Source organism: Vipera ursinii (genome assembly GCF_947247035.1).
Source record: "Vipera ursinii genome assembly, chromosome: 2".
NCBI lineage: Eukaryota > Metazoa > Chordata > Lepidosauria > Squamata > Viperidae > Vipera > Vipera ursinii.
The window spans coordinates 236,028,122-236,055,962 of NC_139513.1; the positions used below are offsets into that span (position 1 = coordinate 236,028,122).

The 27,841-nt window shown below is 38.3% G+C and overlaps 1 protein-coding gene across 1 annotated transcript in view; it reads left to right on the plus strand.

Moving 5' to 3' along the window:
- LOC310633462 (host cell factor-like) overlaps positions 1–27,841 on the plus strand; it is a gene marked incomplete at its 5' end in the record, with an annotated part of 79,632 nt that overhangs the window by 27,780 nt on the left and 24,011 nt on the right. Inside the window, 7 exons of the mRNA XM_083351168.1 lie at positions 1,608–1,754; positions 2,607–2,658; positions 12,884–12,984; positions 15,955–16,040; positions 22,626–22,707; positions 25,600–25,685; positions 26,540–26,624. Coding sequence (XP_083207294.1) covers positions 1,608–1,754; positions 2,607–2,658; positions 12,884–12,984; positions 15,955–16,040; positions 22,626–22,707; positions 25,600–25,685; positions 26,540–26,624 — 639 coding nt within the window. The remainder of the gene's footprint in view (positions 1–1,607; positions 1,755–2,606; positions 2,659–12,883; positions 12,985–15,954; positions 16,041–22,625; positions 22,708–25,599; positions 25,686–26,539; positions 26,625–27,841) is intronic.

Below are 27,841 nucleotides of genomic sequence, written 5' to 3' on the forward strand. Positions count from 1 at the left end.
TTGGATGTGAGAAACTTTATGACTGGAACTATAGGTTGGGATGGAACTGGTAATCATGAAAGGTCTATCAAGAAGGAACAACTCTTTCACTGTTGCAGAGCAGCATATAGTATCAGAATTCGCCCTCTTATTTTTTAAAGAAGCTGCAGAAAGGTTGGGTTCACATAACCCAGTTTTCTGAGTTTGTGCAACACAATGAACGGTGGGTTAAGTAATCGCAACCTTCCAGAATAAATGTAGTTGGTGAGGTAGTAGTTCAGTTTGTTGTGGAATATATTATGTAAATCCAATCAGTACAATTAAGGTTCATTGTGTCATGCAATCCTAGGCAATTGAATTAATTTACTAAACTAAGATTCAGTTAATCATGAATCCAAACCCTGTATTTCACAACTAAAATTTCAAGACAGATTATTTACAAGTAATTCCTGCACTGTTTATACATTGCAGCACCAAAACACAAAGTACTTAAAGATAAAAATGAACTTCAATTTCTTTCTCCTCTCTGTAAGGAACTAGATGGTCACAATACCACTAGAGGCAACATGATAGATGCTGTTTCTGAGGATGCGCCATTTATGGTCCACCAGCTGCATGTGCCTTTTAGGTTCTTCTTTTGAAGCTCCAGAGCCATTTTAGTGCCAAATTTCCACAGAATGGTTTTCTGCTGATAATTGGTGGAAAATTAGTATTTAAAATGTAAAAAAGGCTTGTTTAAATGGTTTTTTTTAAATAAAAAATAGAACTATTTGCATGGGGGTGTTGATAGTTATGATAATGATGACAGATTAATGCCGGGCTTCCCTTCCCCCTCCAATGTCTTTATTCACTGGGCACATTTTGAGAGCATGTTATGCTATGTGATTCATGGTGGTAGGGAGCACAAAGTGACATATGCAGTTACAAAACAAAACAGTCTTAACTGGGTATAGAATCCCAAAATTACTCCAAAGCACTGGTGTCCATGAACATTATTTTAAGGATCCTGCTTTCAAAAATTCCTTCTCCTGGTCCTCCTATTCTCTTTGTATCTCCTCAGCAGTCCTGCTTTCTGTGGCACTAGGAAGGAAATAATTTATAATGTACCTGTCCATAATGTAGACATTCCCCAGACCTCCTCATTGGTACTGTTCATATACGGTAATAAATCAGGCAACCCTAATTTGCCTGGAGATGCAGAGGAAATGCTATCCATTCTCACTGACCTTTTGGTACCTTCAAAACCTCAAAGTACTTCAGCAGGGGCATTTAGAAGAGGGAGGGGTGGATAGACACATTACTTTACAAAGCAGCTTCAAAGGGGTAGCTCAGTCAAAGCATGGTTGAAGAGAAGCAGCCTTTTTCACTGATGCCTGACGCAGCTTTAATTGAGAGCGCTGAATTAAAGAGCAGCTCTTTACCTAAAAAAAATACATTGTCAGTGAAAGGATCCAGTTTTTAAAACAGTAATTTGCAGAAAACACATGGAGAGGTAAAGAACAGTCTGCTCTGTTGCATTTGTTCCAGTGGTTGTATTCTGTGAAAGAAACAGAATAAGAAAGTGGCTTCTGCCCAAGCCAACTTCAAAATAAGAGAGTAATTTACTTTTCCCCCCTCCTTATCTTAAGATTCTCTAACCTGGCAGAAAATCTCAACTAGTGGTCTTGCTCCTCAAACTCTTGAACACAGTTCAGCTGTAGTAGGCGAAAATATCTTTGTCTATGGTGGCATGGAAGATGGTAAAGCAGCGGATGATCTCTATATGTTCAGCACAGGTGGGTGCAACTAAATCCTCACAGGACAATGTAGTTTGCTGTATGTCAGTCACTCCACACTTATTTAAGATGCAGCATATATTCATAAAACAAATGCAGGTAGAAATGCCAGTTTGGGCTAGTGCAGAGGTAGGCAACCTTGGCTCTTTTATGACACATGGACTTCAACTCCCAGAATTCCTGAGGTTGCCTACCCCTGGTCTAATGGTTAAGGCACCAGGCTAGAAAGCGGGAGACCATGAATGAGTTCAAGTCCCGCCTTAGCCATAAAAACCAGATGGGTGACCTTGGGCCAGTCACACACACACTCAGCCCAATTCACCTCACAAAGCTGTTACTGTGGTAAAAATAGGAGGAGGAAGGTTTTGGATATGCTTGCCCTATTTTAAAAAATAATAAAGGCAGATATAAATAACATAAAAAACATACAAATAAATAAATAAGATTAAAATATAACACTTGATTTCTTATTTCTGTCAACCTGCAGTGCAGGTTTGCGTAGATCCCATTATTACTTCCTACTGTCTATAAATTGGCCTGAGAGTTTATCCTACTTAAAGCAAATGTGTTGATACATTGAATTAAATTCTGCTTTACACATGCCTAAAAATGAGTCTAGATGTATATTCCTGTATTGGCCACCAAGCAATCATGTTAAATGTGTTCTACAACTATTTATAGGAAACTACCAGGGAAATTTCTGTGAGAAGTAGTTTTGTATGTTTTTTGCTCCCTATGTCATATTTTCAAACATTTATAAATGATTTACTATATCCCAGCACTCCTGTTCATTATTGCTCATAGCATCTTAGAAGTATTCTTACCATGCTAATATTTCATATTGGCATTTAGTGTCTCACTGTTGGACTCCAGTGAAAACCTTTGGTTTAAACCCTGGTGCCAGGTAAGTGACTATTTTATTCTTCTTTCAGCCGTTTTGTCTAAAACAAAGAGAGCTTAGTTATGTATTCTTTTACTTTAGTTGTCAAAGAAACTGTAAATGAAAATTTAAATCTCTAAAGCAGAGGTGGATATTGTGTGGTGTGGATCACACTTAATGTTTGGAATTTGCCTGATTCAAAAAGAGGAAGCAGGACAGGTGTATATCCATGGGCAGCAACATAATTTTTTTACCCTGGTTTTGCAGTGTAGAGTTGTGGTTTTTATTTGTCCTTAAAACTCTGTTAAATCTGTTTATCAAAGCTTTAAACTTTTATGTAAACCTTAAGTTTTGGCAATCACACAATTTTTAAAAAGGAGTAGAAGCCACAAATTGCCCATGTCTGTTTTAAACCCTTATTCATGTATCAAATCGCACACTATATCAACAATACTTATTTATCCACTAAATTAACAAAAAAGGGGATGAAGTTTGGGTATCTTAGAGCATATGCACCCTGCACAGTTATTTCAGGACCAGAATGGATCAGCAACAAATTTCTGAAGGGCAGGAATGGGTGACCTCACTTTATACTCACATTTGCATCCTCCAGGTATGATTTCCTAGTGTGGTTTTAAAGTCCTCTTTTTCCTCTTAGATCATGTTCAACATACATACCCATTTGGGCTTTACTTTATTGTAAGTTAACTGTAGCAGTTTACTAATCATTTCACAGCAAGAGGAGTAATCAATGATTACCATTGTCTTGAATGAACCCTTCTAGTCACGTGTTTTCCAATAATACTACAGTAACACAATGGTTATAACAGTCTTCTTGTAAATAGAAGGTTGCTGGCTTGAAACCTAACAGAAATACGTTTGTTTTTATAACTTATGTTTTCCTAAGCTATCTATTTTCCTCTGGCCTTTATAAAGAGAAAAAGTCCTATGGTGCGCCATTTCATTATTTCTCAGGTCACTTGAGATACAAGGATTTTATCTCCTACATGTTTTACCCCTCTGTAAAATTGTAATTTAATCCTCTTTCATTCCAGCCCACATCTGAATCTAACAGCCAAAACTCAGCAGGAATTTCCCTACAATAAAAGATTATCTTGTTAGAGGTGACAAATTTCACAGTTGGCAATCAGTTGCTTGATTGAATCCTTGAAGTTAGTTCTCAGATGTGTCACTTTAGCTGTCCAAGTCTGAGCTGTTGTCAATTTAAACAAAAGGGGAAGTGCCTATTTTCTAGTTCCCTATATCATTAGGTTAATTAATAATAGTTTGCATGTTGTGTTGGCAAGGATGTTTTCTGGTTTCAATGAAATAGTTTAAATTGAGCAAGAAGGCAGTTCAATTATTTGGACTCCATTGTATTTGTCAAGCAAAGAGGATGCAGTAACAGTAACCAATTTGGCAAATATGATAGGAATTAAAATGATTATACTGCCTCCTGTCATATTTGCAGATCTTTAGTCAAAACTTGTATAGGAGCCGCTGGTGGAGATATACTGTGTCCTACCTGCTAATCCATTGTTTGGACTAATTGGTCCATCTGGGTCACAGTTTGGTTCTGATTTTGGAACCAAGTCATTCACAACTTCATGGTTGATTAGCAGAGTTGGAAAAGATGTATAAGGTAAAGGTAAAGCTTCCCCCGCACATGCGTGCTAGTCGTTTCCGACTCTAGGGGCCAGTGCTCATCTCCGTTTCATAGCCGAAGAGCCAGCGCTTGTCCGAGGACGTCTCCGTGGTCATGTGGCCGGCATGACTAGACGCCAAAGGCGCACGGAACGCTGTTACCTTCCCACCGTAGTGGTCCCTATTTTTCTACTTGCATTTTTATGTGCTTTCGAACTGCTAGGTGGGCAGAAGCTGGGACGAGTAACAGGTGCTCACTCTGCTACGCGGCACTCGGGATTCGACCCGCCAAACTGCCGACCTTCCAATCGACAAGTTCAGCGTCCTAACCCACTGGGCCACCGCGTCCCTAAAAAGATGTATACCTACAGTTTAATCCTTAGCCTCTCAGCACTATTTTCTCCAGTAGTGATGGTTGTAGGCAAAACTAGCTATTAGACTTCACACCAGCATGGCATAAACTTAAATCTTACCTTTCCAGACATTTAACCACTTATTTTAGGTGTAGTTTATTCATCAAAAAGCTCACAAACATGATTCAGCAAGATTTGTCCCTTTACCACAGATAATAATAAAGGTAGATATACACACACCAAAGATTTTTAAATTATATTTCACAGAAATCAAGGCCTGCTTATTAAGTCTAGGCTCCAGGATTCAAATTTTAGTCTATTTTTCCATTGTTCTAAAAAAAAAATAAGATACCTGACCCTTCTCTTGATGATCTTGCAAGAAGAAGGCTGATCTATATTAATCTATGTTAACAGTTTGCTCAAGTCCAGGAAAAACTTAGTTTATGTCTCACCCTCTTCAGTCCTAATGAAAGGGATATTTGGCTCCCTGAAATGTTCAGTTATTTCTTTTTTGCCATTTTTATTATAGATAGCTAAAATCATTTAAAAATTATCAACTGCAGTCTCATAGGACATTGTTATAATTTTACCCTTTTGAAAAAAATGCAATATTTATTTCATTTACACTTGCCCTTCCACCAGCAGATCAATATAACACTCCTCCAGTTTTGTTCTCACAAATATTCTGTGGCTTAAGATAAGCTGAGACATAATGATTGACACAAACTTACCTAAAGAAATAGCAATCAGTATGAGGATTTGAATCCGAGTCTTTACAATCCTAGCTTGACATTCTAATTACTAGGTAAGTAATCATGATCAAGATGATGGGGATAATATAGTGGTCCTAACGTGTCAAACAGTAAGATGATTATTGATACAAGTAAACATCTGCTGCCCAGAAGAGTGAGTAGAAAGTAAGGGAAGGTGATTTGAGTTGAGTTATGAAGGCTTTGTTGCCCAGGTAAATGGACTAAAATATTTTTTTAAGTCCAGAACAAGATAAAATTCAGAAGTGGCTCCAGCAGACACCTCTCTAATTAATTGAAGAGGCAGGAGGTGCAACACAATGAAACTAGCAAGATTTCAATAAAACTGCCACAGCCTTCCTGTGGAAATAATTTCATGGTCTGATCTACATAATGGGTTTGACAGGTAGCATTATCTCACCAGACTAAACATGATCTTGGAAATTTTATTTTATTTCATCAAGATACTACCCAAGAAACATAAATAAATTTAATTTTACTATTAAGCTCTAATAGTCTTACATAGTTCAGTGCTTAAATGTTCATTCAGAAACAATTATCACACACCTCAGGTTAGATTAATAGCACCATGTAAAAAGATTCCTATATATAATTTAAATAATCACCTGATCCATGGCTTTCAACAATGTAGCCAAGGTTAGCATACAACCATTTTCAGAAATGTTCTATGTATGTTCCAAGTAGGAAGAAGAGCACTTGAGTTATTAATACAGTATTTTGGTATATGCACAAAAGCAACAACACAAATTGCAGCCAGTCTAAAATCATTAAAGAGTGCAATGCACCAGCACAATACTGCAAGGATGACAAATTCAGAGCAATTTTCTTCATCTTCAAAGAAAGTGGAACCACAAGCCAGACTTTAAATAGACTTTTACCAGACCAACATATCCATATGCCACCCCTTGTAAGCCCTAGAAAGGTGAGAGTGGGCATTCTGTCAATGACCTCTGTGAATGTTGCTTGGGGAAGAAATATTTTAAAATAATGCATCAGAAAGCCATGAGGTACAGTAAAAGGTACCTTAAGATTGATTTACTTTTCATCATACAAAATATGTGTCTAAAGTGTGTTATAATCCTTGTTTGAGAGTCATGCCATGAAGCTGACAAGATACTTCTTGTTATGTCTGACATTTCTCTTAGCTGAACCAAATGCAATTCCACTTAAATTTAGGGCTACATATAGAGATGTGACCCATGCTACTTTTCAGCATAATGAAAGTGTTCAACCGCTTCATAAATCTGGAGCAAGATCTGAGCCACAAACTTGCAATTACAAAATTAGACTATCAACAGCCAAAAGGAAATGTGGGTTATATGAATCATTCTAGCATTGATATGTTTGTTACAGGAATGCTTCACAGCAGAAATCTTTGGGCCATGTTTATAAATTGCAGTTAAGCAGCCTGGAGTGAATTTTTGTATTGGCATAAGTATGCATATAAAATCATTATTATGCTTTGCGTTTGCCAAGATTGATATTGAACTTTTTAGGACTATAAAGTTGTGTAATAAAAATAGCAAGTTTTAAGAATTGACAAATGCCATTTTTAAGGGTTTTTTAAACTGCATATTTGAATGTATTACAAGGAAGATAATAATATAATCATTTAAACATTACTTGCATTCTAATGTATCTTTTATTCATACAAAATAATCCCATTTGATTTTATGCTATTTCAGAAAGATCTCCTAATTTCCAAAAAGGAGCTTTTGGCGTAGGGGGGATCATGTTGAGGAATAAAAATATACTGAATAATCCTATTTTTCTCATTTGTATTTTGATCCAAACCACTATGATTCATCCTTTAATATTTTATTGCAAGAAGAAAATATGTAAATATGTAGTTTGTTACTGTTTAAAAAGACAAATAGTAACACTTAAAATAAAATTTCTGCAAAAATAAACTATCCTGGGAAAACGTGTGGCAGTGGAAGCATGAAATGTAGATAATATTGGAGCCTCAAGCAGTTGTTTAATTGGTAAATCCAATTAAATTAAAATCCTGTGTTTAATATAGTATAATGCCATATAATGAGCTGTTTCATTTGTTCTATGCAGTACTCTCAAGGGATCAGGATTCAGATAACTAGATGTCACCTTCCTATAGATAATAGTTTTAGATCCTGCTGAAAAATCCTCTTGATTTTTTTAATTATTCATATTTGTATAGCATGATGAAATACAATTTTTGAAATTGTTTCAACGGTGAAACACTTCTTGCGCTGGCTAAGGTGCAAGACATGCATGTGTGTACATATATGAATACCCTGTTCTTCATCATAGACTCATATTTCTAGTAACCTGCCATCCCCTTCGCATCCCACTCTTCAATTAAACCCCAAAGGAAAACCTTACAAGGGGGCTTTTAAGTAACTGTGTTACTGTCACATTGGAAGACCAATTAAACATTGCAATGCGAGAAGTACCATTGATAGGCTGAAAATAAGTGCTCTGTTTCAAGGTTAGAAGCAAGTACATGCAGCCAAGCAGTAGCCACTGCAGTTAAGCTGATAACAGCAGTCATGAATTTAGTTCAAATGCTTAGCAGAGAGTGCTTGCCTGAAAAACATTGCTTACAGTCCAAGCATAGTCCAAATATAATCCAAGAGTGACAAAGAACAAAATCAGGTAATGATATAGTCAAAGAATCACAAGGTATAAAACTAAATGATTGTCTCCAACAAATATTGCAAGCAAAGCAGCTATTTAAACCTGTCTCCAGACAGCTGGCTGCAATTACTCATGCCTCTTTGCCTAGCAAGGAGTCTCATTGAGGAGCATTGCTCTGCTCATTTCTGTAGATATTTAGACTTAGAGCTTGTGCCTTGTCTGATTGCTCCAGCTGAACAGTAGATGCATGTGGCTGATCAGCCTCAATTGAATCCTGCCTTACTATGTCTTGAGGCTGACAATCCCAATGCACAGGCTCAGGTGGAACTACATCATCAGATTCAGTTAGTCAGATTCTGAATTGTGACTCATAAAAGTAAGGGAAGCCCTGAATGAGAGGCATGTACGTACAGAATCTCAATTGGGAGATGGTGGCATTGGTCAAGCAGACGTTTTTCAGAGGAAAGGACTTCACATATACATCAAGGAAGAGGCAATTAAAGGGAACCAGGGTACAATGGCTCTTAGTGTTCTGGGATCACAAACTTATTTAAGTAAGCTTAGAAGATGTTTAATACTGCTGTTGTACATTTTAAAATGTCAAGAGGTATTCCAAAGGTTTTTGCAGCAGAGCCAAAAGCAATGGGGCATGCAGAAGAAAAAGTTATTGACCTCTATAGAGCTGTTTCCAGAGTAGATTTTTCTAGCTGCATAGGTGTCACATTCTTGACTTGATTGAGTGTGAGGGCAGAATTTATGGCCAAAGGATTGAGCTATAAATCCATATATACTTGGGTTGATTCTTGACTTTAGTGTGGATTCATTAAGTGGTTTAAGCAATCCAGTTTGTCATTTTCAGTCTTCTCATCTGTAATCTGGTTATTAATTTGTCTGATGTGCAACTAAATGCTTAAATACACCAGATAAATTGTGTTAAGGATTCTTAATTCTTATAGATCTAGGTGAGTAATGACTTTTCATTCCTGGAAAATCTTTTTGTGGATAGGCTTCCACAAAACTGAACCACCTCATATTCTATAGTTCAGCCATCTCCAATTCAGTATCTCACACTGAGAACTACATCCTCCCGCCAGTATCTTCAATTCTCATTCCAACTGTGGATGATTAGCATTACAGTCTAAGTAACTGAACTGTAACATCAGACTGGGAAGGGGTGTGCTACCCTATCCATCTGCTTGGATTGTTTGGATCCATTGTGCCAAATAGTCGTTCTTTCAGCGTTAAAGTAGGATAATCAGTGGGGAAGTGAAACAAATTGATTTATTTGCTCAAATAACTGAGCAAATGACTTCAAGAAAACGTGTGAAAATCCTAACAATACAAGTGGCGATTTTGCAACCATGCAGTCCCCAGCATGAAGGTTTTACTGTACTGATAAGTCTCTGGTTAATACAATAAATTTATAATTTTTTAAAAAAAATATGCTTATTTTGGAAAAGAGAATATGAGGAGAAAATGTGAACGTAATAAACACACACTATTCCAGATAAAATGAGTTAAGTTGATCTGATGGAGCAGGTTTATTTTTTTTCTTGAACAGTTTTGGTTTTCCAACAATCTTGCAGAAAACGGTTCATGCAAAAAAAAGCATGATCTAAAGGAAAACATATTTGGCAACTTAATTAGACATCATTAGGGCAACTGAGACTAAAAGCATAGCTACATTTTTATGGAAATCCGATTTTTTAAAAAAACCAATCACTAAGCAGAACATGTTTTGCCCATTCATGTGATTATCTCCTAATTTGCATCTTGATCCAATTTTTAATAAATACATATTAACTAAGGCAATCAGTTCCAGCTAAAAATTAACATAAATAAAATCTTAATATGCGAAATCATTAGAAAATAGAAACATTGATTTTATCTATTCAGCTTTCTAAACCTGAGAATTCATAAGGAAGTCAGAAGAACCACAGAATTTTGCTAGGGAGACAAGGAAACCTTATAAGAATGCTTGGTTCCAGCAGAGTATGAGTAGATCATAGATACAAAAAGCAGTAAATGCATAAGTAAAGTAAATCCTGAATGGAAGATATAATATTGACAGGAAATATCTCTCAGGAAGGCAACTAAACAGAAAATATTAGCATTCGATAAGGGAAAATAAATACAGAACAAAAGATCATATTTCTTCGTCTGTTAGAAGCCCATGCTTGTCAGATATAACAATAAACATTTCCCAGCTGGGGCATCTGTAGGTTCCTGCTACTTCTATCAAAATGAAATCGAGTGATACAAGCTGTACCCCTTTTGGACCTGTGTGTAACACCTCTTCTCCGCGAGCTGCATTGGCTTCCAGTTGCCCTCTGGGTGAGATTCAAGGTGCTGGTGATGACCTATAAAGCCCTAAATGGCATGGGCCCGGATTATCTAAGGGAGCACCTGCTGCCAGCGTCAATTTCCCATCGTCCTGTGCGCTCCCACAGGGAGGGCCTCCTCAGGGTACCGCCAATCAAGGATTGCCGACGGGCGATCCCCAGGGGGAGGGCGTTCTCTGTGGGCACGCCTGCCCTATGGAATCAACTGCCAACGGAACTCCAGACTGCCCCTGACCTTCGTTCATTTTGCCGGGACCTAAAAACCTGGCTTTTTGAGCTATCTGGTCTGGACTGAGGGGTTTAATGTTTTTAAATTGTGATTTTAATTTTTTGCGGCTAGACTTAATTTAATTTAATTTTAATTTTATATTGTATTGTTTTTAAATTTTGCCTTGTAAACCGCCCTGAGTCCTTTGGGAGTAGGGCGGTATATAAACCAAATTAATAAATAATAATAATAAATAAATAATAAATTTCAAAATGCATTACAAAAGGGCAGGGCTTGCATTGTGATGGCACGATGCTCTTCTGTCAGACTGACTCCCTTGACTCTCCCACAGAAATCCACATTACACCTGCTAGAACTCAGCACCTTTCCTGAGATTTAGATCTATACCAGGGGTAGGCAACCTCGGCTCTTTTATGACTCATGGACTTCAACTCCCAGAATTCCTGAGCCAGCCAAGCTGGCTCAGGAATTCTGGGAGTTGAAGTCCATAAAAGAGCCGAGGTTGCCTACCCCTGATCTATACCAAAGCTCAAGAGTCAACACGATTGAGCCTGGCTTTGTCAGTAGATTAAAAAAGAAAAATCTAATTATAATAAATGTCTTGGGGTAAGGGGAGAAGGGGAGAATTCTAATAATTTTTTTAAAAAAATGTGCTATGTAAATGTAAATCATGCTATGTAAAAAAAATATAAGAGATGTCATTTATACAGAAATACACAGAAGAAAAAGTTGCACATCATCTATTCATCTTCATTTCAATAATCTTCCACAATAGCACTAGAGAGAGAGAGCTCTCACACACAGAGTGTCGAGAAGAGACTATAGCTACATCCTTCATTCAAAGTAAATCCCCCTTAGACTGACTTTTGCAAAAAGCATATGTGGGATTACTCTTCAAAACAATAGACCATTTATAAGCCATCACTGCTAACTCCAAATGACAGCTTGTAGCTCTCACAGTAGGGTGGAATATACAGTACATCCCCTTGAAAGTGATCTCAGTGCAACAGTCCTACAACTGTTTCCAGTTTTCATGCCGTGGTACAATATTTAATCAAGTCTTGAAAAAAGTTGTTCAGTAGGGTATTCTCTCCCCAGTGATAGAAGAAGAGGACATTCTTGTTCTGATTTGAGTAACATTTCTAGTGGCTTCATGGTGTTTCTTGCAAAATATTTGTCCACTTTACATTCAGTGTGAGATTTCTTAATACAGATAGTATTTTAATGTTATCCGATTTAGTGTTATTATTAAGTGACTTAATCAGAATTTACTTCAAAGACATTTGCCGCTGGTTTTTTTCCTGCCATCCATGTTTCAGACTCTCTGATGCAGGAAAAGACTGAACAATGTATGGAAGAAGCAGTTCATGGAGGACAAAAACTTTCAACAGCAGAGAGCGGTTTCATTTAGCATGCTCTTAAATGACAGTCTGGAGCAAATTTGGTAAATGGAATAAATCTTGCAAGTCCTGGCCAGAATAATGGGAAGCAAACCTTTCTTGGTGTCCTGCTCTCCTAAGGAAAACATTAATATAAGAGTTTGGAAATGAATAATAGTCTATTAGTTGCCCACACCTGATGAAAATCCAGTGGGACTAGTGAGAGGATGTATCTTTCAATCAAAATGATTAGAACCTGTGAATAGCAAGTGCCCTTTTTTTCAAACCAGTTTTATTTGCAATACTGAAGTTAATTTCATTTCTTTCACTGAGATCTACTGTAGATTTTCAGAGGCACATGTTGGATGCAACTTTTCCAATGTGATCCCATTACAGATGTGTGTGTGTCTACCCCCTCCCCCCACAAATTCACAGCAACATGACATTCTGGGAGTTTAAATTCACACATCTGAGGATTTTCCAGATTAGGCTAGTAGGCTGGCACATAGATTCAGCATATTCCAAAATTAGGGAAATCTCCTCCCACAATTGCCTACAAGATAAAACTTGGATGGGAATTCACCAAGAAATACCAGAACAATAAGCTAGATTGGAAGGTTGACAAACATATCAGAAAAAGACCAGAAATCTACATGGGTTTATCTGTGAAGACCAAGAGTAAGGTTGACTTGAAGAAAACATTATCTTTTATGGCCAAAAAGAATGGCTTCAGATTTATAGCTTCAGAAATATTCTTTAGAAAAAAAAGCATGGTAGAAATTATATGACTTAAGTGAGCCCAATCATTATTTTCAGTGTTTAGCACATTCTCATTGACATTCTTTTACTTTGAGAAACCTTTCTTTCTGAATTGGAAAATACAGCATTTAATTCAAATGGCATTGCACTTTTTTAGGTCCGGCCACGCTTTTGCTACCATTGGAGAAATCATCTATATGTTTGGCGGCCGTTCCAATGAAGATGAATATTATACTGATGTGTATGCCCTGGACACAGGTGCTTTTCATTATAATCATTTTGTTTGATTTACGAACTGCAGTTGTAAGTTAGCAAAGTAATGATTCAATGAAGAGATGAAAATAAATATGACAATCCCGGACCATTTATGGATATCTTTTTAGCAGTTTCAGAGCCCCCCAAATTTCTGCTACTAGGAGTTCAGATGGTTACCTACTATATTTACCAAAAAGGAAGACGAGGGCTTCCCACTTATCTGTAAATGGGGCAGAGTCACCTTTCATTTGCTGAGAATATGGTATTATTATAGAATGCATACATTTCCTTCTAGGAGAAAAGATCTGCCCATTTGTTGTAAAAGGAAGGGGAAAACAGATCAGTGTCCAGTGATTTATTCTCCTGTCTCTATAAAATGTACATGGAGTAAATTGAGCTAAATAGATGTATCCCCCAGCACAGAATTAGCCTACACATATTAATGTGGGAGGGAAAGCCATTGACCTCATCGGAATTTACTACAGATGGGATGCCGTTTACACTCATTTTAATGTGGGATGCCTTATAAATAAATAATTTGGCAACCAGACAATTCATTTAGCTGACAAAAACCTGATTTCTTAGCAACCAATCTTCCCTAGGGGATGAGGATGGATCATCCTTCTTTTCAGATAAATATGGTACTCAGGAAAATACATTATTCTGAATTCTTTGGCAAATGGAGTACCACAATATCAAAAGAGGATACACAAGAAAATGTAAAAAATGATCCATGTAACTTAAGTTTCACTGATTTTGGTGGAATTTAAATTCAACTAAGCTATGCAATCATAGCATAGTGCAGAGTAGGCAATTTTGTGTGGCTGCGACATATCTAGGATTTTGAGAGCATGTGCTAGGTGTGTTTACAAAATGACCATCAGGTTAGGCATCATCAGTCAAATAAAGTTCTCTACAATTTGATGGGACCTGTGTAGAATCCAAAGGTATTCCTGCAGCCAGCATAATGCTAGAGGCAAATGATTTTCTTTATAGCATTCTAGCTTTTAATTTAATATTGTTATTAGACGAATATTTTCTTTAAATCACATACCGTGTTTCCCTGAAAATAAGACCCAGTCTTATATATATATTTTTCCCTCTAAAAGAGGCCCCAGGTCTTATTTTCTGGGGATTTCTTACCCGCTTACCTTAAGGTTGCCACAGCCGGCCCTCCCACACCCCGACACCTGTCGTACCGCTGCCCGAGTTCTTCTGTGGCCGCTTGCAGCCATATGCCACTTACAGCAAGAGACCGCATGGGTCATCATGCCGAACGCACTGCAGTGGCAGTGGTGCAAATGGTGTGACGAGCCTTGCGGCCGCCTGCAAGCATCAGCAGTGGTGCAATTGGCACAATGAGCCACGTGGCTCTGTGCCGTGAATAGAAGCAGAAGCACAATCAGCGCAATGACCCATGCAGCCTCCTGCTGCAAGTGGCAGCAGCAGTGCAATGCGCCACATGGTGTGTGGCTGCAAGCGGCTGCAGAAGAACTCAGGCTTCAGCGTGACAGGTGTCGTGGCGTGGGAGGCCTGGCTGCAGCACTCCTAAGGTAAGTGGGTGTGAGGCACGTGGGGCAGCTCCACCATCCCCACTCCCGCCCTAGCTTGATTTTTACATATGTGCCTCGCCCCAAAACTAGGGCTTATTTTCGGGGTAGGGCTTATATTAGGTGCATGTGTAAAAATCAAGCTAAGTCTTATTTTCAGGAAAACATGGTAGGTTAGGAGACACCAAAAGCAGTGTCTGGTGACACTTGATGCCTGCCTACCCTAGTTTAGTTTGCTGCCTAAGGCTGGATTGCTCCCTCTTTGTTTTCCAATCTACGTGGATGATTCTGGTTGTAAAACAAAGGGGGAAAGCTTTCCACACAGATGGTGTCTTTGACCCCCATTTGGATCAGTGTTGGCTTTATAAGTGTTTCACAAAATAAGAGCTATATCTAACACAAAGCTCAGTGCAGCATCCAGTCTGCATTTGCCACTAGAATCAGAGGTTTAGTCCTCCAAGCTTTCGATTTGTGCTGGAGCCCATCATCAGGGAACTTCCCTCTGCCAGAATATAGAGAGAAGTTCCCCAGGGATGGGCTCCAGTATGAGTCCAAAAACTTGGAAGACTAAATCTCTAGATTTAGATTTATCCACTAGCTGTGGATCCTGCAACATTATCCTGGGACACGTATATTTGCCTTCATTCAACAAACCTTACTAGCTGTGGAGCCTACAAGGATGACAAAAAAGTGAAGATGGCAGACAAAGTCCTACACCTTCTTATGTGTGTACAATGTTGTCAATGTTGGGAATTTAATTGCAATGACACAACTACCATCTTGACTTTTTCATTTCACCCCACCAATCCCCACAGATGCCATTGGTTGCTGAGATTCTAACAAAGAACTGGCAAACTATAACAGACTGCACGTTGCTATGTTGTGTAGGGTATATTCCCTGGTTCAAGACCTTTGTGCTAAAGCCTCTTTACCCTAAACTGCTTCACTGGCCTTATCCAGGGATTTATGAATATGCTTCCATAGAACTTAACTCTTAAGATGGCATTTTGAAATTCTGTTTCGTCAATGCTTGAGTTTTTAAATATTGCGCTACACATATGAGAGATATTATGACTCTTGTCTAAATTTGTCCAAATATGGTTATGCAGATAGGCTCCCTTAATAATGTTTGAGGCTGTTTGCTGCTTCTCTTGCAATTTTCCACAAATCCTCACCCATACTCTAACACTGCAAGCAATGTAGGTTTAAAGTTAAAGATAGTGCAGCATAAGTATTGTGAGGGGAGAAAAAGTGGAATCACATCAAAGAATCCAGTCTTTGGGCAGCCTGGTGAATTAATATGCTTTTATAAGAAAAAAAAATGGATGTAAATGTTAAAGGACTAGAATGGTGCTATTTTCAGATACTATAGAACAAAAGCAAATGAAAGATGTTTATGTTATTTTCTATCCTCTCCCCCAAGTATCTTTAATGTGGCAAAAGTGTGAGGTAAAGGGAGAAAAGCCTTTCGGAAGATCACATCATACATTTACAGCACACAGTGATAAGGTAAACAACTGAACATTTTACTCGCCTATTACAAATTAAGGTGCTTTTACTTCCATTGTATTTGAGGACAGAAAACCTTGACTGCAAAGATTTAGGGCAGATGTGCACTTTCTGCTTGGCAGGAATGAATGACATCCTCCTCCTTTCACCCTCTGTCACCGCAATTGCACCCCCACAGCCATGTTTTCCGGCTATGATTCAGAACTGCTGTTCTCCAACCTGAGCCATCTTCAGTGCATCAGAATGGATGTTGTCCAGTGCTTTGGTCTATTCTAATAGTAGCCACTGATTGGCTGTAGTGCCTGCCATGCTCCCTCCACCCCCTCCCCAGCTGCTGGTCACTACCATGGGCAATCCTTCTGTCCTGGGTTGGGTGAAATACATTTCCCTTTTTTTGTTTCCTACCCCTTGCCCAGAGAACTGCAAAGGCCTTCCTCCTCCCTCTCTCCCTTTCTTCTTCCTTCATCTTTAGGTTGCAAAAAAAAAAGAACATTGCTACTTGTTTCTGTTAATCTGAATTATTAGATCTTCCTTGCACAACTATTCCATAGACCTACAGAGGACTCTATGGAGCATAGGAGCAAAAGAACAACCAGTTTCTATTTGCTGTAATTATTGTACTATCAGAACCGAGCCAGGATGGTGTCAGGCACAAAGAACCAGATGTTGTTTGCAGAGTTCAAATTAACTACTTTTATTGTTTTTGACCAATAACACAGGAATCTCCCCATACTTGACAACATTTAGATAAGACTCTAAGGAACTTGGGGGTGAAGAGAAACAGTCCTACCTCTTTTGCAGTTGCACAGTGACCTCAGGCTAACTACATGCTTGATCCTCCTCCCTGCCAGGCTGGGTGCTTCCTAACAGATGGAATCATAAAAGGAACAAAGGATCTGGGTTAGAGTCAGATCAACTGCAGCACACTGCTGGCTCATATTTAAGTGATTGTCCACTAGGACTCCAAGATTCCTCTCACAGTTGCTACTATTGAGCAAGGTACCTCCTATACTATACCTGTGCATTTGGTTTTTCTTGCCTAAATGTAGAACCTTACTTTTTTCACCACTGAATTTCATTTTGTTAGATAGCGCCCAGTGTCGTGATCCTTCTGTATCTTAAGCCTCTCTTCTGGAGTGTTGGCTATTCCTGCCAGCTTGGTGTCGTCTGGAAATTAATTTCATTGATGAACATTTCGAAGAGCACTGGGCCCAGGACAGAGCCCTGGGGCACCCCACTACTCACTTTCCTCCATGTAAATGCAGTTCTATTGAGGATTACACGCTGAGTATGGCCAGTCAGCCAGCTACAAATCCATTTGTGGCTGCAAATATCTGGGAAAGCAGAGGAAAGCCATCGGGACTAGTGAGAGGGAAACAATTCTGAAAATGAAAAGGCAGGCAGTAGACAGTCCACCCAGGAGTCATCCTGTGAAGCTTGCCTTCCTTGCAAGGATGGAAAAGGCAAGAATCTGGAGAACAACCAATTAGGTTATGTGGTGGCCATGTCCAAACTGAGCACAACCCCAGCCGAAATGCCAACCCAGCACAACATGGAGTGGACTTTCTGAATCTGGCTTAAGAAGCAATCAAGAAGCAAATGGGAGAGAAGCAGATGAAGAAGAGTACAGAATTGCCCTTAAAAGAACTTGCTGAATCAACTTCTATGAGGCCCAGAGATCTGCCCACCAAAATCTTGACAAAACTTGTGGATCTTGAACTTTGTTTTGAAAACTCAAGAGTTCACACGTGTTCTGCAGAAAAGCAACTTGTATGTAACATAAGATTTTTAAAACATACTTGAACAAACATACTTCAGCAAATAGCCTGAGCCTGCAAAGATGAAGTGAGGAAAGCTAAGGCTCAAAATGAACTAAGGCTTGCGACAAAAGTAAAAAATAACAAAAAAGCTTCTTTCAATATGTAAAAAACAAGAAAAAAGTCAAGGAAATGATTGGCCCATTAGTGGGAGAAAATGGCAAGAAGGTGACAAGCAACAGAGAGAAAGCAGAACTATTTAACTTGTTTTTTGCATCTGTCTTTACACAAAGGGAAAAAACAGCCCAACCTATCAAAAACAGTACCGTAAAAAACAGATTAGAAACACAAGTTAAAATAGGCAAGAAAATGGTAAGTGAGCACCTGTCCAGCCTAGGTGAGTTCAAATCACCAGGACCAGATGGATTACATCCCAAGGTTCTCAAGGAACTAGCAGATGTGATCTCAGAAACACTGAACTATATCTTTCAAAGTTCCTGAAGCACTGGGGAACTACTGGAGGACTGGAAAATAGCTGACGTAGTTCCCATCTTCAAAAAAGGAAAAAAAATGGATCAAGAAATTACAGACGTATCAGCCTGACCTCAATACCTGGGAAGATTCTGGAAAAGATAATCAAACAACGAATCAGTGAACACCTAGAGGCAAACAAACTCATTACCAAAAGCCAACATGGGTTTGTCAAAAACAGATCATGCCAAACAAATCTTATTGCATTCTTTGACCAAGTGACAAAATTAGTGGACCAAAGGAATGCTGGCATTTGATAAAGTAGATCACAACCTACTACTTGAAATGTGGGTTAGACAGCATCACCAGCAGATGGATTTGTAGCTGGCTGACTGGCCATACTCAGCGTGTAATCCTCAATAGAACTGCATTTACATGGAGGAAAGTGAGTAGTGGGGTGCCCCAGGGCTCTGTCCTGGGCCCAGTGCTCTTCAACATGTTCGTCAATGAAATTAATTTGCAGACGACACCAAGCTGGCAGGAATAGCCAATACTCCAGAAGAGAGGCTTAAGATACAGAAGGATCGTGACACTGGGCGCTATCTAACAAAATGAAATTCAATGGTGAAAAAAGTAAGGTTCTACATTTAGGCAAGAAAAACCAAATGCACAGGTATAGTATAGGAGGTACCTTGCTCAATAGTAGCAACTGTGAGAGGGATCTTGGAGTCATAGTGGACAATCACTTAAATATGAGCCAGCAGTGTGCTGCAGTTGCCAAAAAAAGCCAACACAGTGCTAGGCTGCATTAATAGAGGGATAGAATCAGGATCATGTGAAGTGTTAATACCACATTACAATGCCTTAGTAAGGCCACACTTGGAATACTGCATCCAGTTTTGGTCACCACAATTTAGAAAAGATGTTGAGACTCTAGAAAGAGTACAGAGAAGAGTAACAAAGATAATTAGGGGACTGGAGGCTAAAACATACAAGGAACGGTTGCTGGAATTGGGTATGTCTAGTTTAACGAAGAGAAGGACGAGGGGGGACATGATAGCAGTTCCAATATCTCAGGGCTTGCCAGAAAGAAGAGGGAGACAAGCTATTCTCCAAAGCACCTGAGGGCAGGATAAAAAGCAATGGATGGAAACTAACCAAAGAGAGAAGCCACCTAGAACTAAGGAGAAACTTCCTGACAGAACAATTAGTGGAACAACCTGCCTCCAGAAGCTGTGAATGCTCCAACACTGGAAGTCTTTAAGGAGAGATTGGAAAGCCATTTGTCTGAAATGGTATAGAGCTGTGGTGGTGAACTTACGGCACGCGTGCCACAGGTGGCACGCAGAGCCCTCTCTGTGGGCACGCATGCCGTTGTCCCAGTCCTAGGCCTTCAGCTGGGTTTTATAAAACTTTTTCGCTTTAGGCCTCCGCTGCCGCTTGCAAAAAAAAAAAAAGATTCAATCAATCCATTTCAACTTCTCACAGGGAAAAAAAGATCTTGCAAAGTTGGAATTGATTGATTGAACTTTTTAGTCCCACCCAGTCTGCTGTTACCACCGCAGCCACGCCTACCCAGTTGGCCACGCCTACCCAATTGGCCACATCCACCCAATGGGCACGCCCACCCAGCACCTGACAATACATAAGTGGGTTTTGGGTTGCAGTTTGGGCACTCGGTCTCTAAAAGGTTCGCCATCACTGGTATAGAATTTTCTGCCTGAGAAGGGGGTTGGACTAGATGACCTCCAAAGTTCCTTCCAACATTATATTATTATTATTATTATTATTATTGTTGTTGTTGTTAACCATATGTGAAGTGAGATTGCTAAAATGTTAAGTTTTACTTAGGCTTAACCCCAAAAGAGAAAAAACACATTGTAGCTTGATTTATGAATGAATTGAGCCATTTTGATGATGTTATTGCTACGTAATTGGAAGTCAGTTGCTATTGTAAACCACGTGAGGGGGACATGGGAACAGGGGCAGCAAGCAAAAACAACCACCACCCTGCATTGAATTACATAATTAATTTTTTTGAACAAGTTCTGCAAATAATTCATCCAATATTGTTATAGGATAGGAAGAAGTTAGTAAAAATTATGCTAGAGAACAAAGACACTTAGCTCTCACAGTTCACATTATGATTTTTTCTGAAACAGGTATCTATTTTGCCTTTTCAGCTGTATAAAATACTATGTACATCACTGACATTGAAGAACTTAATCTGCTTCCTATATTTTTCAATGCTTCCACTAATAAGAGAATTTTCAGGAAAATTGTGATGGGATGTCTTGAAACCCTGAGAACATGTAGGAGAAGAAAATTGTTGCAGAATGACAATTAACTATTATAGAGCATTAATGCAATACTCTACTAGCAACAACATATTTTGCAGATATCCAAGTTATTTGCCGAATCTGCCTGCCTTGAAGGGGTTGACAGAAATACTGGGAATAAAGGACAAAATCTGTTTGCATTTTATCCATCATCTATCACTGACATCCATTGTGTCAGTGATGTTTTCCACCAACATATCACTGACAGATCCATTTCAGAAATCCTCCACTGAGCTCTTTTTGTAGCATTCTCAGAAAATGAGAGAATATCAAAAGAAAAATTGCAAGATCTTGCTTGCTCCACAAGGTGGGGAACCCTGAGCTTTTATTTGACAGGCAGAAGTAGAAAGAATATAACTGGTATCCAGTTGAATATTCCCTTCTGAGTATTAGGGTCAGGAAGCTGGCAGGCATCCAGATTCTGCCCTTATGGCTTGGTCATTCTCCTAGAAAGTCCCTTAGCTTGAAATGGCACAGGGAAGATTTCAATAGCAGAATGCAGTTGTTTCTTATTCATTCTTTCTGCCTCCCATTCTATCCTATACACTAAGAATTTGCTTAGAGTTGTACAATATGTTATTCAACCCTGTTATTGAGAGTTAAATGAAGCCTCTGTGGTTTAGCAGATCACACCTATCATTTGGAGTCCTTTGAAATGTGAGGTGGAGAGATAGGCAGGGGAATTGGCTGCATTCCAATCCAGCTTGTTTTAAACAGATTGCTAATTAGCAGACATTGGCCATTTCCAAGGCAACCAGAAATAATAGTCCACGTGTATCCCCAGAGCTTCAGTAAGGTGTGCAGGGCAATACAAAGGCTTACAGCAGACTTCCAGACATCAACAACTGGAAGCAATCTTGGTATCCCTTGAGCAATATGTATGTAATTTAGGAAAATCACTCTTTTATATTAACATAGGAACACCTATTAGGAGATAGCTCCTTTGTGAAGCAAAATGGACAGATAATAACCCCATAATGCTGAGATTTCTTCTGAACATTTTCAAGATTGAAAAGAGTTTTATTTTAGAAAAGTTTGCCATATTACAATGTGGGTTAGGATGCTGAGCTTGTCGATCAGAAGGTCGGCAGTTTGGCGGATCGAATCCCGAGTGCCGCGTAACAGAGTGAGCGCCTGTTACTCGTCCCAGCTTCTGCCAACCTAGAAGTTCGAAAGCACGTAAAAATGCAAGTAGAAAAATGGGGACCACTACGGTGGAAAGGTAACAGCGTTCCATGCGCCTTTGGCGTCTAGTCATTCCGGCAACATGACCACGGAGACGTCCTTGGACAAGCGCTGGCTCTTCGGCTTTGAAACGGAGATGAGCACCGGCCCCTAGAGTCGGAAACGACTAGCACGCATGTACAGGGGAACCTTTACCTTTTGTTGTGACTCAGGGCCAGCCTGTGGGTCCGGCAGCCGGCTCAGATGTCTCGGATGACTCAGATGAGGGGGAGGAGGAGTGTGTGGAAGACGAACCGGCTGATGATGGTTTGGAGGCTTCGCAGAGCTCCCAGCCGGGGCCCTCTTCTCAGCTGCGTGAGCCCGATAGTGCGGAGGATGATGACCCACAGCTGGCCCTGTTCAAGGACGCCCGACGCAGGAGGCAGTCGAGCAGGACCAAACAGAGAAAGGCTGTGGGACTCCTCGGGAGGAGGCACAGGGAGGCCACGCCTTGATCTCTAAATAAAAGGAGTGTTTGGGGAAGGGCTGGTTGCTGAAAGCAACCCTTCCGTTTGAGGATTCAAGTTCCAGTGTTTTTGTTTCTTGTTCTGTTGTTTGAGTAATAAATCTTGGCAGACGCTTTTCAGCCTCCAGTCTCTACTGTTTGAACAGGGGTTTGCCTTATTGCAAGGCCGGTAGCAGGCTGGTTCAGAACACCTTTACCTTTATTGATGATCAACTAATTGACAAATATTTTTAAAAAATCATTATTGTGATGGACTTGCTCAAGAAGAATATCAGCAAAGAACAAGATAAATTAGTATGGTAATATCTGCCATTGTTCTTCCTTTTAGGACATTTATCTGTTTGGAGGAACTTTTGAGTTCAAAGATGGCAAAATCATTTCAAAGAATGATATTATGAAATTAAGTTTAGGTGAGTAGGGGAGAGGAATAAATGAGAAAGAATGAATATTTTGTTTGAAATCTGTTTTGGGAAGTTATTTTGAAATATATTTTTGAATAAAAATCTTCTAAACTTTAAGCTAATATCGAATATTAATTTCTGCTCATCAATTCTGAATGGTTATCCTTCATACTAAAATTTTCTCTTTGAAAGTTCTATATTTTGTTCACACTTTTTAAATGTAGCAAACAGTCAAAATTATGTCCTCCTCAATAACAGTCTGCAAAATAATTATGATATTGTTCCCTTAAATTCAGGGGAATATTATTTTGCTTTTGATGTTTCATGTTAAAAAATGTTAGCAACTGCTCATTCTTCATTATTCAGCAAAACAATATACATGTTTTATTGGTTATTTTTGCTTCTAAATCATAGGCCCCCAACCTTTTGGGCACCAGGGACAAGTTCCATGGAGAGAGGTTTTTTCTCGGACTGCAGGGGACATGGTTTTGCGTACTGCCTGCATCCCATGGATGGGGCTTTACTTGTTTGCATGGATCGGTCTCTGGCATCCCATGGACCAGTGCTGGTCCACAAATTGGGGGTTGGGAACCCCTGTTCTAAATCAATTACCTATAGTAAAGACATAATAAAGACAGCAAGAAATATTTACAGACTGTATTGCCTTTGTCCAATTTGTAGTTTGCGATACTGTAGTAGAGAGCTATTCGTATCACTTTGGAAATATCCTAGAGAATAACTTTCCAGCTTTAAATAAACTGGAAATTATGAAAATTAATGTCAAATTTAAAATAGGTAATAAACTTTCAGGACTTATAGAAGTGTGGTGGAAAAGCATTTTCACCTAGCTGGTCAGCTAAATTATAATAGAATAATAGAATAACTTGAGTTGGAAGGGACCTTGGAGGTTTTGCAGTCCAACCCCTTGCTCAAGCAGGTAACTGTACCAATTCAGACAAATGGTTGTCCAATCTCTTCTTAAAAATCTCCAGTGTTGGAGCACCCATAACTTCTAGAGGCAAGTTGTTCCACTCATTATGAGAAAACAATGAAAGTGTGCAATGAAAGTATATTGAAGATAATTCCACAGAAAAGCAGAGCTGATGTTTGCAGCATTAACAAGTTCACTAATGAGTAGATCAGCCCTTACTATCCTCTCTGGATAAACGAGAGTGACACAAGATCACCCAAACTGTTTCCTCTTACAGCTGTTCCTTTTCCTCATGAAGGAACTGCAAGACAGTAGTTTTGGGATGGGGGGAGGGGAATTTGCCATAATTCCTCCAGTCACAAACTGAGCCTTTTAAAGTTCCTGCACTTCCCTTGCTGTTTTTGGAAATTGTCTATTAACTGATGCAAAGAAGTTATAAACCTGCAAAGTGATAAGGCTGGAAATATTACACGAATGCCTTCATTCCTCAGTATAACAATATGAACATTTATTTTTATAATCCATATTTTATTTTAGTTAAGAATTTTAGTTAAACAGCAGAAAGCAAGACAGGTTATTGGCTACAAAAAGTTTTAAAAGCTCAGAAAACTTCAAAAGGAGTTTTGGATTTTGAATATTAAGACTGAATCTATTTTTATAGAATAAAAGTATGTTGTGAGAAAGAAAAACTGTTTTTAACATTGTTGAATTTTATATAAACTAATCTTAAAATTCTGTTTGCTGATAACTAGACTGAAGAGGACATTACATATTTGATTAATATTGCTAAGAGGAAGAAATGTATTTATTAGCAAGAAGGGGATGAAGAAATGAAAGGGATTGGAAGTAACTTTCTTGTGGAGGGGAAGGGCGTTTTATATATATATTCTTTCTTGCATTTATTCTTTTTTCCTTTTTTAGTTTGTGCCATTTTTTACTGTTCTGTTCAAAACTTTTAATAAATTTTTTTTTAAAAAAAGGAAACAGTGAAAGCAGCACAATAAAGACTTAAAATAAAAGCAAAATGCCAATGGAGAAGGTCTGACTCCAATCTAGTCTGAATTGTGAGCGTGGTTGATATAGACTAGAGGATGTTCACAAAATAAAGGGGGAAAAAATATGTACAGGCAATGGGAATCATGAATCCATGGAATAAACCCTACACCAGGGATGTCCAACCTTGGCAACTTTAAGACTTATGGACTTTAACTCCCAGAATTCTCCAACCAATCATGCTGGTGAATTCTGGGAGTTGAAGTCCACAAGTCTTAAAAGCTGCCAAGGCTGGACACCCCTGTCCTATTCTGTGATATCTACGCATCTGGCAACCCATCTTCAAGCTCAATTAGGTTTGGATTAAATACATCAGAAAAACAATTTTAAATAGAGTGCACAGTCATAGTTAGATGCCACTTAGTGATTCCTGTTCATAAGCTTAGATATAGCATTTTGAACAAAATGACAACAGAAAGATAACATGCATTGATTTCAGATTCATTGTACTGATCTAGTGTGACAGAATCGAGGTCATTTGCTTGCATTATCTGTTCTTGACTCCTTTTTATTTTCCTTGTTTCACGTTAATTTCTCAGACTCCAATATTGTCGCAGTATTATCTTTGATTTGAGATAGTGGATTGCTTTTAGTAACTTTGAATTAATTAACAACCTTCTATAAAACCTACCAAACAATTTCTTTAAAAGGGTGTATTTTTTATTTTCCTTTGTTCTTGCTAGTCAGTGGAATAATTAGATTAGTATTTTTAATATAGTTCTTTCAGAGCTTTTTTAATTATTTCTTTCTGTAATATATCTTGCTATTATATAAAAAGCCTTGCATATTCAGTCATTTTTTGCATTTAGAATATTGACGATAACTATGTAATCTGCTGCAAAATCTTTTTTTAAATCTTGCCAATGACATTGCATTATTATTATTAGCATTTAAAATATTTATGATATGTTATATAGCTCGGATGAAGTGGAAGAAGCCACTTTACATAGGGATCCCTCCAGCTTGCAGATGGAATCATGTTGCATTTATTCTCCATAATCAAGTAAGTAAAAATAATTTTAAAGTGAGAAGCTGCTATCCTTGATCTGTTTGAACTTGTCCCAGTCCAATGTCTTCCATAGTCTACTTTGATTTGTGCTTCCCATACACTGTTGAATTTAAAATCCTTAGCATTCTTACACAACATGGCTTTTAGGGAAAAAAACTGGTTGGGAAAGCTATTGTGCCTCCTTATTTTAAAAGAGTAGTAAGTGCTTTATAGCACTCTCTGGGCAGTTTAAAATGTCAATATATTGCCCCCAACAATCTGGGTCCTCATTTTACTGATCTTGGAAGGATGGAAGGTTGAGTCAACCTTGACACCCACCCACCCCTAATTAGGATCAAACTCCAGGCTGTGAGCAGAGTTAGCCTGCAGTACTGCATTGTAACCACTCGGCCACCAGGGCTCCTAAGCCAATAAGTCACAGCAAATATACTATTAAATATACTAATATAAACAGCAAATATATTAAGCTTATAAAGACAATAGGGTTGATTAGGTCCTTTTCAACATGAACCCAAAGAGCAGAATGTCTATTAGGTGGGCATCTTGAATGGAACACCTAAACAAAAATATTTGACCAAATGACTGCAAAATTGGCCTGCCCACATTCATTTCAGGCCATGGATCCTCCTTCCCTCCCATTTCTGATTTTAAAAGGTGGAAACTACACAGTTTGCTCTGTAGCTATAGAATCTCTAGGGAATGTATATTAGCTAAGGAATGTCCAAAATATTTTTGAAAAGGAAATGCTATGATATAAATATTTCCCTAAATGTGATTTCTGTTCATTGTCTTTTAATGCATTTTAAATGAACTATTTAATTAGGATTCTTACATGTTTGCATTAATAGCTCTATATTTTTGGTGGAATTAATGGGAAAGAATTCAATGACCTCATGGGAATGAAACTGATAAATCCTTCAGAGAGACAACCTTGTAAGTTTATTTAAATGATAATAATTAATTGCATTTACTATTGTTTAGAACAGGGGTCTCCAAACTTGGCAACTTTAAGACGTGTGGACTTCAACTCCCAGAATTTCTCAGTCAGCAGTTGCCAATTTGGAGACCCCTGATTTAGAGCTCAAATTACTTATTCCAGAGTTCTGTAAATTATCTGTATTTATCTTTGTATTTTACTTCGGTTATTATTAAAAGTGACTTATTAGTTTTAGCCTCTAAAATTCTCATCTAAGATACTCAAAATAATAGCTGTTCCCAAGGCTGCCATTGTCACATTCTTTTTGAAATCTATCAAACATTGTATCTATAGAATTACTTATAAACTGATTTAAGAAATTAACTCCATTTTCTGCCCATATTTTTAAGTGTATATTACAGTATTACTGCCATCCTTAAATAAAAATTGTTCTAGAAGTAAATTTTCCATGAGGCAAGAATTTTAATTTATGTTTTAGTACCATCCAAATATGTCTCACTATCTTTAATGATAAAAATTCAACTAAAATCAAAGATCCTTGCCAGGATTTCAAGATTCTTACCATCATGACTCTTTTGATTTGCAAAGATACTTAAAAATTTATTTCCACTCCCACATTTGATATAATTTGAATATTGTGACTTGCATATATATTTTATCCACACAGCTCCACATAAGGATAAATTTCAAGACGTCACTATTATGTACCAAAACGTATTTTATTACTTTTGTTACATAGATGATCTTACAAATCTTTGACTGAACTCTTGCAAATATAACTCAGCCAAATCTCTTCATAAGACCCCCAATTCAAAAATACTATAGCCTGAACCTTGATCTCCATCCATTTTAAATTTCATGTATCTTTGCATATCTAGCTATGTTATGGGACCAATTTAGCAGGGGACCAATTTAGTACTCACATGGTAATTTGTTCTAAAAGCATTGTCTCTGGTATCTTTAGTATCAGAGAGATAGAGGAACAGAAATTACTATTCATTGGGCAACTCTTTGCTTCTTTATAAATGAAGAATAATAAATTATCACAGAAAAGGGTCCTAAAAAATTTCTGCTGAAGTGTAATGAACACATAATTTTAGAACAGCACTTTGACCAGGAAAAGTGCTATAGAAATTATTAATAACAAATGGAGATGAGTTTTAAAATCTATTATATAATCTTTGATCATTTTAGTCAATGGGATTTTATAAAA